This window comes from Jaculus jaculus, chromosome X (assembly GCF_020740685.1).
Source record: "Jaculus jaculus isolate mJacJac1 chromosome X, mJacJac1.mat.Y.cur, whole genome shotgun sequence".
NCBI lineage: Eukaryota > Metazoa > Chordata > Mammalia > Rodentia > Dipodidae > Jaculus > Jaculus jaculus.
In genome coordinates this window covers 2,148,249-2,164,097 of record NC_059125.1, presented here as the reverse complement: position 1 = coordinate 2,164,097, position 15,849 = coordinate 2,148,249, and the positions used below count along the sequence as shown (strand labels likewise).

The 15,849-nt window shown below is 42.6% G+C and overlaps 1 protein-coding gene across 6 annotated transcripts in view; it reads right to left on the bottom strand.

Annotated features, from left to right (window-relative positions):
* The window catches only part of Tbl1x (transducin beta like 1 X-linked), a 228,018-nt gene that overhangs the window by 33,164 nt on the left and 179,005 nt on the right, over nucleotides 1-15,849 (bottom strand). For all 6 annotated transcript variants that reach the window (XM_045140280.1, XM_045140279.1, XM_045140278.1 and 3 more), the window contains one exon: nucleotides 5,903-6,010. In XM_045140280.1, coding sequence (XP_044996215.1) covers nucleotides 5,903-6,010 — 108 coding nt within the window. The remainder of the gene's footprint in view (nucleotides 1-5,902; nucleotides 6,011-15,849) is intronic.

The following is a 15,849-nucleotide window of genomic DNA, read 5'->3' as shown; positions in this document are numbered from 1 at the left end:
AGGCATCCAGAACATGAGTGATAGTGAGACTATGATGGATGCCCACCAGACTTGGGGGGGGGGTCAAAAGAAAGGCTGGACATGCATGGGAGTGCATGTCTGTAATTTTAGCACTTGGGAGGTTGAAGCATAAGGGTTGTGAGTTCAAGGTCAACCAGAGTGACTGATGATGGATACCCAGGCTTGGGGAATGGATGTGAAATAAGCAGTGAATACTCTACCCATGCATGTGGGACAGAAAGAAAGGGACATCACTTGGGGACAGTGGTGTTGAATAAGTGATGGGGAAAAAGATACCAGTAACGTGATCTGCAGCGATTTCAATGAAAAGGGGAAAAGTATGTCTACTGCTCCAGGGGACTCATTTGTTGTCTGGTTTGGCAAGGAGAATAGGGAATTGAATTGACAAGGAGACACATCAATGCTGGATACTTTTAGAGTCATGTTAGAATTTGAGAGCATGCAAGTCTTAAGTGTACTGGTGATTGAATTTTGAAGACAGGCATCTTGGTAAGTAGCTATTTTATCTTAGCTAAAACAGGGTATTAGACTTTTCCACATTATCATCAATTTTAAAAGTAGGAACAATTTAAGTGTCACATGCATCTTTATTTTTTTCCATGTGCATGTGTGAGTGTGTGTAGGTGCATGAGGTCAGGGGAGAACAGCTGTCTTTCTTCTGCCACTCATTGGTATAGTTCCTTGAGGTGAGTCTCTTGCTCTGCCCATGGAGCTGTGGCTTTGGCACACACCAGATATTCTATAGTGTCTGCTCCCCACATGACTAGTGTTAGAAACATGCATGGCTATACCCAGCTCTTTCTATGGTTCTTGAGGAATTAAACTGAGGAGGTCTCAGGCCCTCACAAGCCCTCCTGCTTAAAGCAAGCACTTTTACTCTTACCTGCTGAGCTATCTCTCCTCCATCCCTTTAAATTGTTTTTTTGGGTGGGGCTGTTAAGATCAATGGGAAGTTTTGGGGTACATATTAAAATAATTGTAAAAATGCACGTGACTGTTTTTTTATCCGAGTTGCAAATTTTTATTTGCAAATTTTGCCAGTCTTACTTTAAAATTCCTTTGATGAATTTAGTGAAGTAAGACTTCCCTGTTCTGACAAATGTACAAGAATTGAATGATAAAAGGGCTTACAGACACAAGCAGATTAGAATGGTAAACTTAGAAAAGACTTGAACAACTGTAATTGCGTTAGAGCCAGGTAAATGGGTGGTTGGAATACGTGAAGAAGCAACTTCTAGACTTGAATTTTGTTGTTGTTGTTATTGTTTTATTTTTATTTATTTACTTGAGAGTGACAGAGAGAGAGAGAAAGAGGCAGATAGATAAGAGAATGGGTGCACCAGGGCCTCCAGCCACTGTCAATGAACTCCAGACCCGCCCCCTTGTGCATTTGGCTAACATGAGTACTGGGGAATCAAGTCTCGAACCGGGGTCCTTAGGCTTCACAGGCAAGCACGTAACCACTAAGCCATCTCTCCAGTCCTAGACTTGCATTTTTCTAACAGAAGGCATTACAGTCACACCCGAAAAACAGTTGAGTGCAAAAAAAAGTATTTTACTAACAAGAGTTGGTTTGCAACTAGCCAACACAGGCAGGTTTGTAACTGAGCAATCAGCATTTACTATAGGGTCCCTCATAAACGCAACACATGGGAAGGGCAAGCCGAGGGCCTGTAAAACTACACCCACTATTCTGCAGAAATAATGGGAGATATTTGGTGGAGGCCTATGAGTTACTGATGTCACAGCCAGGTAGAGAGCTGTCTTACTCCTTTCGACATGGAAAACATGAGTTGCTGCTTACTCACCCCTCCCTGCAATTTTCAAAGTTATTTTTTAATGATCTGTAACATACGCAGATGCACAAATGATAGGTACAACCAGAACCCAAATTTGGATGTGGACCCACAGTGAGTCATTTTGGGCACACCTCCCTTCTAGTTTTCCTTCTGCATCTCTCTGTAGGTGCCATATGCTGTGGGCCTACCTGCCTTGCATGTTGCGGCTCGGCGGCCGCAGCGTATGTCTGAACGCTCTGCAAGCCGCCACACCGTGGCTGGAGAACAAAGCTGCCTTCCGGTCATGCCCCGGGAGAGGCCACCTGCGGAGCTGTGCGCGGGTCCCCCTCGCTGATTTTCTTTTTTTTTTTTTTTAATTTTTATTAACATTTTCCATGATTATAAAAAAAAAATCCCATGGTAATTCCCTCCCTCCCCACCCCCACACTTTCCCCTTTGAAATTCCATTCTCCATCATATTACCTCCCCGTTACAATCATTGTACTTACATATATACAGTATCAACCTATTAAGTCCCCTCCTCCCTTCCTTTCTCTTGCTGATTTTCATATGTACCTTTTGGCTCTAAGAGTCTTGTGAGTCTTTCCAGTGAATCTCTGAACTGTTTGCACTTAGGGCGGCGGGTGGGGGGAGTTGGTGTTCAAAACAAGAAACGAGACCCTACTACTTTCTAGGAAGTTCAAAGTCCTTTTATCCTCTAGTAACATGGGCTTTTTATTATCTGAGTGAACTAATGCTTTCCTTTATTATTTATTTCTACAGCAGAGGCACCCCCAAGACAGCCTTAGTCTCACCAGTTCCCGAAGATTCTTTTTTAGACAGGGACACACATTAGCAATGGAAAAGAGCTACTGTAGTCCAAAAATATTTTTAGAGACTCAGCTGAACAATAAGCCCTGAACTTTTGTTTAAATGAAGAGAGCTGAGCCATTAAAATGACTCTCTGAATCCATGGAAACGTGCCTTGCATAAGAAAGTATTTGGGGACCTGGGAAAGAAGTGAAGCCTATGGGATGATCTGTCAGCTGCCAGGATCAGTGGGAAAAGCCACGTCAACATTTCTGTAGATGTAATTATTCCCAAACAGCATGAGGTTTACTGGTTATCTAACTGACTCACCGGGCCCAGAAAAACAAACTCAGATTGAAAGTCTGTTACTCATGATTATTTTATTTATTTACTAGAGGATGCTTTTGGCAGACTTTCTCTTTCCTCAAGGGGAAAAATACTTTGGGAAATTTTAATAAAAGCAGGCATTACGTTTTGCTCTCTCCAAAAGTCTGAATTCTGCACCTGGAGGTACTAAAATGCAGCCACAGGAGCAGATATGAAGGGCGGAGAAAGAGGAATCCCATTAATACAAAACCGGTGGTACAAAAAAAAAAAATCTTACAACCAAAGGTATTACTTTAGATCAGTTTAGAGGGATGAAAGCCCATTGTGTTATGCACAAATGTATTAAACTACTGAGGTAGGTTAGGATAGGCTATGGTGTATGGTGTATTACATGTATTAAATGTTATTTTGATTTAAGATATTTTCAACTTAGGATATGTTTAATGGGCTAACTGCATCCTATGTTGAGGAGCATGCAGCAGTTTGGCTTTGAATGTCCTCTGATGGGCCCTGTAAGAAGGGGCCTAGTGGAAGGAAGCTAGGTTATTGCCTTTCAGGGGATAATTTAACCCCCACGCCCTGTCTTTTTCTGCTTCCCGTCTGCCATGAGGTGAGCAGCTTTATTCTACTATGTACTCCCAACATGATGTATTCCCTCATCATGGGCCCAGAAGTAATGAGACCAAGCAACCTGTGAAACCATGAGCTAGCATAATCTTTTCTTCCTTTAGGTTGATTCATCTCAGGCACTTGGTCATAGAGACGGAGAGCTGACTGATACACAGAATGTGCATATTCATCTCTGGAAGGTAGGGTCACAGTATACCTCAAAATGTGACTGCTTGGAGACAGATTCACTGCAGGTATAGTTAATTAAGGTAAAGTTATTTTGGATTTTCTGAGATGACCTTGTCTTTATAAAAGAACACAAATACTAGGGTGATGCAGTTATATAAGCTAAAATGCCACAGGCTGCCAATAAGCCAAAAATGCCAGCAGAGGAATGAGCAGAGTTTCCTTCACAGCCCTCAGAAGGAAGCACCTGCCAACACCCTGACCTGGGACTTCAATTCTCCAGAGCTGCGAGAGAGCATATTTAAACCATCCCAGGCATGGTGCTTTGTTACTGCCTTAGGAAATGCACTCATGTTTTATCTCGTGAGGAAAATATCCAGGCGTAGTGAAATCATGGATTCAACAAGAAGCAAATCTACATAAGTAGATCCCAATGGGAAGGGCACATCACTAGGAAGGTGACTAGAGGGAGTGTTCCTACTATATTAAGTTGCATGGGTAGGTGGGCATGTCAGGACGTATATTTATTAATGTTACTAAGCAAACCCATCAAGGAAGTTACTGATGGGAAGAGGCTCATACTAGGAAGGTGAATATAGGGGTGCACCTACTGTATTAAATTCCATGGGTATGAGAATGTGTGTTTATTAATGTCAATTTGTAGGTCTTAAATATCAAGTTGTAAAGGTAAAAAAAAAAAAATGCTTTACCTGAGAACTCAAATGGCTTATTGGAGGAGTTCTGCTAGGCCATGACAATGCAACCCTATAAACCACCTCGAGCTCCCCAAGGATTCTACCCGCCACATACAGGTCTATCTTGTCAGTGGGGAACATGTATGTCTGACCTTTAGATTATTTACCATGAAGTAATGTTTTGGTGATAATCAAAATTGTTGCAATAAATTAGAACCATTCCTAGGGTTGTTCCCCCCTCTTTTTTGAGGTAAGGTCTTACTGTAGCCTAGGCTGACATGGAATTCACTACACAGTCTCAGGCTGGCCTTGAACTCATGGCGATCCTTCTACCTCTGTTTCCCCAGGGCTGGGATTAAAGGCATGCACCACCACGCCAGACCCATTCCCAAGTTTTATAAAATTGCCTAGCACCGTATGGTATTAGTAGGGGGCTAAGTGGGGAAGTTCAACAAGTCTCTGTTGTTGCTCAACAACAGTTTCAAACATCTATCCTTACCCAGAAATGACCTCCCAGGGTAGAAGAAAAAGCACTAAATTGCTTCTGCCCCCTCCACGTTTATCACAGCCGTTCTCTTTTATTAAATATACTTTCTCTTTTTTTAAATAATTATTTTATTTATTTGACAGAGAGAGAGAGAGAGAGAGAGAGAGAGAGAGAGAGAGAGAGAGAGAGAGAGAGAGGAAGCAAGCAAGTGCAGTAAGGCCTTCAGCCACTGTAAATGAACTCCAGACACATACACCACCTTGTGCATCTGGCTTATGTGGGTCCTGGGAAATCGAACCTGGGCCCTTTGGCATTGCAGGCAAACACCGTAACTGCTAAGCCATCTCTCCAGTCCCAATAGCTGTTCTTGATATTAAATTTAATCTGATTTCATCTGAACAGATACGTTATGGGAAGAACAAACACTTCTTCATTCCAACCTGGGAATAAGGTGACCCTTTTCCTCCTTTACTATATATTTTTTTTATTGTTTAAATTTTCGAGGTAGGGCTTCATTCTAGTCCAGGCTGACCTAGAATTCACTCGTAGTCTCAGGGTGGACTCGAATTCACAATGATACTCTTTTCTCTGCCTTCCAAGTACTGGGATTAAAGGTGTGCACCACCACACCTGGCTACAATGTTCTTTTTTAAAAAAAAGATTTTATTTTATTTTTTATTTATTAGACAGGCAGAAAGAGATAGGGAGGGAGGGAGGGAGAGAAGAGGAAGGAGAATGGGTGCACCAGGGCCTCTAGCCACTGAAAACAAATTCCAGATACATGTGCAACTATGTGCATCTGGCTTACATGGGAATTGGAGAATTGAACCTGGGTCCTTAGGCTTTGCAGGCATGTGCCTTAACTGCTAAGCCATCTCTCCAGCTCCCTTACAATATTCTTACAAAGAGAATCCTTAGCTCTTCTGGATCTATAGCTTTGGGGACAGCATTCAACCACTGAATTTCCTATAGAAAAGCAAGTTGGTTACCTGATTCCTGGAGATACCGATACACCAGAAAGTTCACCTCGTCACTGGTTATGCTCATTTTAGCCTCACCCTGTGGCGATGAGGTCTTTACAAAGTGGGTGTCACCCTCTGTTAGGAGAACATCAGAAAGAATATAATGAATACACTGCCCATATTTTCCTTCTGCAGTCTTGTGTGTGTATGGGTGTGCTGAGGATGGAACGCAAGGCCTTATGAATGCTAGGCAAGCACTCTATTGCTGAACTTCACCCCGAGTTCTGTGATCTTTTTGAGATGACTGAAGGAAATAATGCCCACTGTCTCAAACAGATGGCAGTAATTAATGTCTCATTCATGTTACACTTTGTAATTATTATATAAAATTTCATTGTAGCTCAGTGGTACATCACCAGTATAGCATACATGTGGCCCTGGTCAATCCTTAGTACCACACAGACACACAAAATATATATGAAAATAAATAAATTATATAGAAATAATAGTAACAATATTATATTGAATATTATATGTAACATAACATATTATAATACAGATTGACTAATGACTATCATATTGCATAATGATTCTGATATATATGCATGTATATGGCAACAGACAATTAGTAAAATCACAGGTGCAAAATTCACAACATACTTGGTTATTAGCATGCATGGAAAACTGAAGGATACTCTAGCTGTGGTTGGATGAGATACTAAGCACTTTCCCAGTTTGAAAATGCTTGAGCAGATTGACAGTGACATTAATTCTTCTTGCAAGAGGGACTATATGGTCCTGGAGAAATGATTAATTGCGGTATCTTTCAATCATGGAGATTCTGTGCAGTATACCTAAAGCCACTCTAGCTATCGGCTGTCAGCAGTCTGAGAAGGAGTAGGAACACATCTGAGGCTAGGTGGCTATATATGTCACCTTGACATCATTTTTCCTTTGGTTTTTCGAGGTAGGGTCACACTGTAGCTCAGGCTGACCTGGAATTCACTGTGTAGTCTCAGAGTAGCCTCATAGTCATGACGATCCTTCTACCTCTGCCTCCCAAGTGCTGGGATTAAAGATGTGTGCCATCATGCCTGGCTTTGACATAATTTTTCTATCGGGGCTCCAGATGGAAAAGTGGAGGGATCATGGGAGGCAGAGTCCAAGTGAAACGGAACCGGGAGTATATTCTGCCAAGATTTCTGGTAACTGGAGGGCAGGTGGACACTTGAGGAGGAGGTAGACAGTGCATACCTCAGGGGTCCTCTGTTCTGAGACATCCAAGAAGGTCCTGTCTCATTTCTTCCAAACCATTTGCATTAGACTTTGCAAATACCCAGCAAAGACAACAATCAAGTGACAGTTATCTGTACATGTTAAAACAGAATCCACCATCAAGAGCTGCTGACTCCCAATAGCAGGGATCAAGGTAGGGTATTCAGAAACTTTCCTTGCAATCCATTTTCAGTCATCTTTATGGGCAGAAAAAAACATGGCGGGGAGTGGTTGAAGACGACACCAACATTGATCTCTGGCCTTCACATGTATGTGTACACACACACACACACACACACACACACACACACACACACACACACACTATATATCCTGGTTTTGAGATACATTCCATTAAATGGGAAGACTGTAATTAAAGGTTAACTCCAATGAGTCTTGCCTTGGTATAATCCCTTCCCTCAAGTGTGGGTAGTACTTTGGACCCATTTCTACTCTACAGATTACGCCAAAGGAGATAAGACTTCACCCTCTCTGCTAAGTTACATTTCAGGGCAAGGTTGACCAGCTGTCCCTTCCACAAATATGTTGCATTATGTAAGATTCTGTCTTAGCGTACTTCAGGGATAGTCTCTCCCACAAGCCTTAAAAGATGTCAATTACCATCATGTGATCTGCCCCTGGGATCATTAGTCCTATAACCACAAGGAGCTGAATTCTGCCAAAAGTTGGAACATGGAAGAAAATCATTGGGCCTCCAAATGAGAACACAGTTTGGTTGAATGAAACCTTGCCTAGAGCTGAGGACCTAGCTAAGAGGAGGGCCTACATCCCTGGCTCTTGGAAACCAAGAAAGCAACTGTGTATTGTTACAAGCTGCTAAAGTTATGATAGTTTTATGAAGGTATACTTATAACCAATACAGCTAAGTCAGATCACTGTATGTCTCATTTTGTACTCTTAGGATTTGATTTTATAGTTACCAGAATTTTGGAACTCAAAAATGCTTACCTTTGACCAAAATAAAATAAAATAAATAAAAAAGCCGGGCGTGGTGGCACATGCCTTTAATCCCAGCACTCAGGAAGCAGAGGCAGGAGGACCGCCATGAGTCCGAGGCCAACCTGAGACTACATAGTGAACTCCAGGTCAGCCTAGGCTAGAGTGAGACCCTACCTCAAAAAACCAAAAATTAAAAAAAAAAGCTTACTTTCTAACAAGTGTGGTCAAGGATGTAGAGAAAAGGGTTTCTCTTGCACACTGTGGGTGGGGATGTCAACTAGTACAGTCTCGTGGAAAACAGTACACATGATCCCATCAAATTAAGAATTGGCTGGGCGTGGTGGCGCACGCCTTTAATCCCAGCACTCGGGAGGCAGAGGTAGGAGGATTGCCATGAGTTCAAGGCCACCCTGAGACTTCAGAGTTAATTCCAGGTCAGCCTGGACCAGAGTGAGACCCTACCTCGGAAAAAAAAAAAAAAGAATTGAACTATGATGTAACCTAGCAATTTCATTTCTCTATAAGTGCCATAAGTTCATGAAATCAGCATCTCAAAGAAATACTTGCCTCCCATGTTAATTGCATCATGATGCACAACAGCCAAGAAGTAGGATCAACCTAAGTGTCCTTCAACTGAAGAACGGATAAAGAAAATGTTGGACACTCATGCAAGAGTACCAGAGCTCTTTACCATTCCTTCCCATGAAGCCATGCTCTCACAAGGCCAGGAATTCTAGAACTACCTCCTGGAATGGTAATTAAGATCTCAAACAAAGTTGTCTTTCCTCCCTTCCTATATGCTCAGACTAGGTCTGAGATCATAAAATCTCTACTAACTCTTGTGGTACTTGAGTACCATCCCTCCCTTTCCTTTCCTTTCCTCCTTTCCTTCCTTTCCTCATTCCTCCCTTCCTTCTTCTTTTCCTTCATTCCCTCCTTCCTTTTTTTTTTTTTTTTTTTTGGTTTGGTGTTTTGAAGTAGGGTCTCACTCTAGCCCAGGCTGACCTGGAATTCACTATGTAGTCTCAGGGTGGCCTTGAACTCATGGCATTCCTCCTACCCCTGTCCTCCCGAGTGCTGGGATTAAAGGTATTGAATAGCCTTTGTATATTTGAGCTGAGAGGAAAAAAAACAATTTCCTCCTAGCCACCACCTGTTAACAGTATATAGAGATGAAATGCGAAGTCTCACTTCCTGCAAAAAATTCAACAAAGGGTGCAGCCAAGCCAGCTCCTGCAGGCTACAGCCAATCCTCCTCCTCTGCACTCCACGCAGCACCACACCACACCACCTGCCTTGACCTCCTTTCTCCAAAAAAGCTTAAAAACCACTCATTCCTTCTACTAGGTGGTTTGGAGTTCCATCCCCTGCTCTTAACCCTGCCACTCTCTTGCCTGGCATTAAATAAAACCTTGTCTGTCTTGGTCCTGTATTACAAATCCTGAACTTGCCAATATACACAATGCAATGAAATTTAACTTCGAAAACAACAGAATCTTGTCACCTGCAACAACATGGATGGAATTGGAGGTCATTTTGTTAGGTTATGGTCTAAATTTTTTAGCTACTTGTTGAGCCTCTACTAAATTTCCCAGGTGCCAGGTAGAAATCTTAGGTCAAATTTTCTTGACTGTGTGTGCACAAGGGACATGTGACCACATTAAACCAAGAAAGACAGGCACAGATTTGCTAATATGTGGGAGTTAAGAAGCTGATCTTGTAGAAGGGACAAGAAGAAGGGTGGTTACCAAAACCTGGGGAGAATTGGATGGAGACAGGGAGAGGTAATCAATGGGATCTAAGTTATAATTAGGAACAAGAAGCTCCGGTGTGCTATTATGTGATAAGGGGACTATAATGAACAACAATGTACTTTATAGGTGAAAAGCTAAAAGAAAAGATTTTGAAAGGCTTCACCATAAAGAAATGATCAATGTTTGAGGAGACACCTAAGCATGATGATGTTTTGAACATTATACAACACATACCTGCATTAGAACATCATCTGACACTCCATTAGTATGTTCACATTTTATATATTTATGTATCTTTTTTGTTGTTTTTTTTTTTTGAGGTAGGGTCTCACTCTAGCCCAAGCCAACCTGGAATTCACTATGGAGTCTCAGGGTAGTCTTGAACTCATGGCGATCCTCCTACCTCTGCCTCCCAAGTGCTAGGATTAAAGGCATGCGCCACCACACCCGGCTATATTTATGTATCTTTAAAAGAAAAAGAAAAGGGTCTAGAGAGATGGCTCAGTGGTTCAGGTGCTTGCCTGAACCCAGGTTTGACTCCCCAGTACCCACATAAAGGCAGATGCACAAAGAGGAGCATGTATCTGGAGTTCATTTATAGCAGCTGGACACCCTGGCACACCCATTCTCTGTCTGTCTGTCTCTCTCTGCCTGCAAATAAAGAAAACGTTTTTTTAAAAGACAGAGAAGAAAATTTTAAAAATAGCCTGTCATTCTTGGTTTAATGTAGTCATATGGCTATACCTTGTGCACACACTGTGAAGAAAATTTGACCTAAGATTTCTACTTGACTCCTGGAGAGTTTAGTAGAGGCTTAATATGTAGCTAAACATTTAGAACATAATCTAACCAAGAAAATATCATCTAGGGCTGGCGAGATGGCTTGGCAGCTAAAGGTACTTGCTTCTAGAACCTACTGCCCCGGGTTCAATTTTCCAGTACCCATATAGAGCCAGATGTACAAAGTGGCACATCTGTCTAGAGTTTGTCTGCAGTAGCAGGAGGCACTGGTGATTTTTTCCCCCTCTCTCTCCCATGTAAATGAAAATATATTTAAAAAGTAAAAATGTCATGTAGCAGATGTGTTCAAACCATAATTGTGGGCTGTATACAGATGCAGCCCAGCACAGCTGTGAATGTGACTCAAGACAAAATCATAAACATACTTAAAATATTATTAGTTTTTTGTTTTTTTACATTTTTGGTTGTGTGGTTCTTAAAGATGAACTTTGTGTATGTCAATGTTGTGTCAAAATGTCAGCAAGCTGGACATGTCTGAAAGGAGTAAACTGGGCAACACAAAATACATGTAACAGAATACTGAGGCGGTGAGAAGACTCTTGATGGGTCTGTCGTCATAATGACAACTCAGCTTTGCAACGACAAATCTACAGGCCCAGGGTCTCGCAAGATCCAACACAGCTTGACACCTCTGATTTTCATTTCACCAATTGGTGATGAGAAGACAATGGAAGGGCAGATGCCTCATAGGGTTATTATTATTAAAAGGGCCCAGAAGAAAACTTTAAAAGTGGTTTGAATGTACAAACCCCATTACACGTATGCCAGTTTTTACCATTATTCTTCAAAAATCTATACATTTGTGAAAGATGGTAAATGAGGAATTCTAAAACACATAAAAATATAGGAAATTGGGGGCTGGAGGGATGGCTTAGCGGTTATAGCGTCTGCCTGCAAAGCCAAAGGACCTAGGTTCAATTCGCCAGGACCCACGTGAGCCAGATGCACAAGGGGGTGCATGCGTCTGGAGTTTGTTTGAAGTGGCTGGAGGCCCTGGCACGCCCATTCTCTCTCTCCATCAAATAAATGAACAAAATTAAAATATTTTAAAAATGTAACATACATACATACATACATATATATGGGGGAGAGAGGGGAAATGGGGCTAAGGAAAAGGCTCAGTGGGTAAAGCACTGACTGCACAAGCATGAAGACCTGAGTTCTGATCCCAAGAACCCACTTAAAAGCCAGATGCAGCAGAACATATTTGTAGTCCCAGCGTTTCCACAGCAAGACCAGGAGGCAGAGACTGGAGACTCCCGGGAAGCTTGAGGGTCAGCTAGCCTGGCATCCACAACAGCAAACAATAGACCAGGCCTCTAACAAAGTAGAAGGCAAAGACTGACACTGGAGGTTATTCTCTGACTTCAACCTAAGTGCTGTGGCATGTGTGTGCCTGCTTGCGCGCGCGCTCTCCCTCCCTCTCTCCCTCTCTCCCTCTCTCTCTCCCCCTCTCTCTCTCTCTCTCACGCACACACACACAAAGATAAGAAAGAGGTAGACAATGATTTGTGCTTGACTTTTTTTTTTTTGAGGTGGGATCTCACTCTGGTTCAGGCTGACCTGGAATTCATTATGTAGTCTCAGAGTGGCCTTGAACTCATGGTGATCCTGCTACCTCAACCTTCTGAGTGCTGGGATTAAAGGCAGGAGCCACCATGCCTGGCAATGTGCTTGACTTTTTTGTATGACTTTATCTCAAATCCCCCTCCTAGCCTTAACAGCTTATGATTTATTACATAGATCAAAAACATAATTTTCATAACCTCTAATCGTAACCTCTAGCTGGAGAACTTTTTGCTAAAAAAGTTGCACCCCCACACACTCGAGATGAAAAGTACTGATTTACAGATTAACAGAGGAGGGAGGGAAAGAGTGAGGGAAGAAGGGAAGAAGGAAAGGAGAGATTGAGGGAGGGAGGAAGGGAGAACAAACATATCAAGGAAAAGATATATCTTTCAAGCTGGGCATGGTGGCGTATGCCTCTAATCCCAGCACTCGGGAGGCAGAGGTAGGAGGATTGCCATGAGTTCAAGGCCACCCTGAGACTCCATAGTGAATTCCAGGTCAGCTTGAGCTAAAGTGAGACCCTACCTCAAAAAAAAAAAAAAGAAAGAAAGAAAGAAAGAAAGAAAGATAGATAGAGAGATAGATAAATCCTTCAAAGACACACCTCCAATGACCTGCTGCTTCCATACAGACCCTACTTCCTATTAGTCCATCTAGGTAAGGACTTACCAATGGATTAACCCGTTGATGAAATCAGCACCCTCCCAATCCAATCGCCTCTCAATAATGACACCAGCAGTTGGGACCAAGCCTTCAACACGTGAGCCTTTTGGAGGAACACTTTATGTCCAACCTTAGCATCTAGTTGCAATAGGCTGAGGTCAGTCGGACTGTGGTTCAGACTGACACCAAACTTACTTCCTCTGAAGGCTCACTGACCAAAGAGAAAGCAGAGAGTAGCCTCGGAGCCAGAGGAGAGTCACAGCCGTGGGACGTGGCTAACAGTCAGAGTGCCGGGTCCCTAGCTGGAGCACTTCTAACCTATGCTTGGAGGCTAAGTTAGGGGCTCAATTTCTTCACGGGGAAGGTACTGGAGACATAATGCTTTTTACAAACTTTTTATTGCCGGGCGTGGTGGCACACACCTTTAAGCCCCACCACTTGGGAGGCCGAGGTAGGAGAATCACGGAGAGTTTGAGGCCACCCTGAGACTACCTAGTGAATTCTATGCCAGCCTGGGCTTGAGTGAGACCCTACCTTGAAAAAGCAAAACAAACAAAAAACGTTTTATTGCTAATTCCCTCCCCACTTCCACTACCCCCCCCCAATCCACCCTCCATCACATCCCCTCCTCCTCCCAATTAGTCTTTTATTTTGATATCATCTTTTTCCTGCTATTACTGAGGGTCTTGTGTAGGTAGTGTCAGGCACTACAAGGTCATGGATATCCAGGCCAATTTGTGTCTGCAAGAATGCACCGTAAGCAGTCCACCCTTCCTTTAGCTCTTACGATCTTTCCACCACCTCTTCCACAATGGACCCTGAGCCTTGGAAGGTGGGATAGAGATGTCTCAGTGCTGAACACCCCACTGTCACTTCTTCTCAGCACTATGGTGACTTTGGAGTCGCTCCAGTGATCATCCCCGTTGGATAAGAGAATGTTCTCTAACCAAAAATGAGAGTTGTGCTACTATATGAGTGTGAACATGGGTCTTATTCCTACTCACATAGAAGATCCATCATTTGTAGCTAGGATCCACATATAAGAGAGGACATGTGACATTTGGCTTCCTGGGCCTGGGTTACCTCACTAAGTATAAGTGCTTACAGGGAAGTTTGGTGACCATAGTATTTGCATTTAGCCAGAAAACAGCAGGCATTCCATCCTTAGGGCTCATGGCCTCCCTAGCCACAGGACTGAGATAGGTTTTCAGTACTAGGCATATATTCCTTCCTGTGGAGTGGGTCTCCAGTCCAATTAGAGAACAGTTGGTTTCCTCCATAACATACATGCCACTATAGCACCAGTTGGTACTTGGCCTGGCTGGCCAGTCTGAAAGCTTGCAAGGTGCTGATCACCACCACTGACTTCTTTCTTCCATAGGGCTGCATGCAGCATAGTCCTTCACAGCTTTCTGTCAGCTGGTCCACGGGGAGCTTGTTTCCAGCACAGCGGAAGCTTGATTTCTCAGTGACCTGCAGCCCAAGCATGGGGAGTCTTGAGCAATAGTGTTTTACCATTTAGTTCTGGTAGACAGTCAGGATCCTTGGCAACGGTTATAATGTTTTGGGAGTATCAGGGGCCTCCCTGGCCAACAATTCAATGGAAGATATCCCCTCCTTGGCACTGAAATTTTGCTAGTAACAATCTATGGCTTCTGTACACCATCACCCAAAGAAGTAGGTTCCCATATGGCTTATTCATACCATCTTAATGTTTTTTATTTTTGATTTTTCAAGGTACAGTCTCACTCTGGCCCAGGCTGACCCGGAATTCACTATGTAGTCTCAGGCTGGCCTCGAACTCACAGCCATCCTCCTACCTCTGTCTCCTGACTGTTGGGATTAAAAGCGTGCACCACCATGCCCTACCCATCTTCAATTTTTATTAACCCTCCTCCCACCCTTCCTTTACCCTTTCCATGACCCCACTTAGGCCATTGTACCCCACATAATCTGTTCATCTATTTACATATATACAACACCCCCTTAATTCCTCCCTTTTCCTTCCTCTCATGTATCACCTTTCTAGCCTACTGGACACTACTTCTGACTTTTACTCCAACTCACACAAAAATGTAAACATTTGTAGCCAGGATCCACATGTGTGAGAGAACATGCAGTGTTTTGCTTTCCATATTCATTCATTTCCTCACAAATTTCATATATTTATTTTTCTTTACTGCTGAATAGAACTCCATTTTGTAAATATACCACATCTTTATTATCCATTTCCCTGTTGGGAGACATCTAGGCTGGTCCCACTTCCTAGCTATTGTGAATAGAATGACAATAAACTTGGTTGAGCAAGTAACTCTATCGTAGTGAGAAGAGTCCTTAGGATATATGCCAAGGAATGGTATAGTAGGTCATGCGGTAAATCTACTTTTAGCTGTCTCAAGAACCTCCACACTGATTTCCACAATGGCTGTACCAGACTACACTCCCAACAGTGTAGAATGGTTCCTCCTTTTCTGCATCCTCATCAACATTTATGGTCATTTGTTTTCTTGATGATAGCCATTCTGACAGGAGGGAGATGGAATTCAAAGTAGTTTTATTTTGCATTTCCCTGATGGTTAAGGATGAGGAACATGTTTTTAGAGGTCATCTGTATTTTTTCTTTTGAGAACTCTCTATTTGGTTCCATAGCCTTCTTTTTTGGATTGGGTTGATTTCTTATCATTTAGTTTTGAGTTCTTTGTATATCCTGGGTGTTAAAATTCTGATAGCTGGCAAAGATTTCCTCCCATTCCTGCAACTTCTCTCTTGAGTGTTTTAAAGTTTTCATTGTAGAGATACCACTTCCTTGGTTAGGTTTGTTCCAAGGTACTTTTTTTGGAGGCAACGGTGAATGGGAGTGTTTCCCTGATTTTATCCTAATCATGTTTATTGTTATGTATAGGATGGCTACTGATTTTTGTGTGTTAATTTTGTATCCTGCTATGTTGCTAA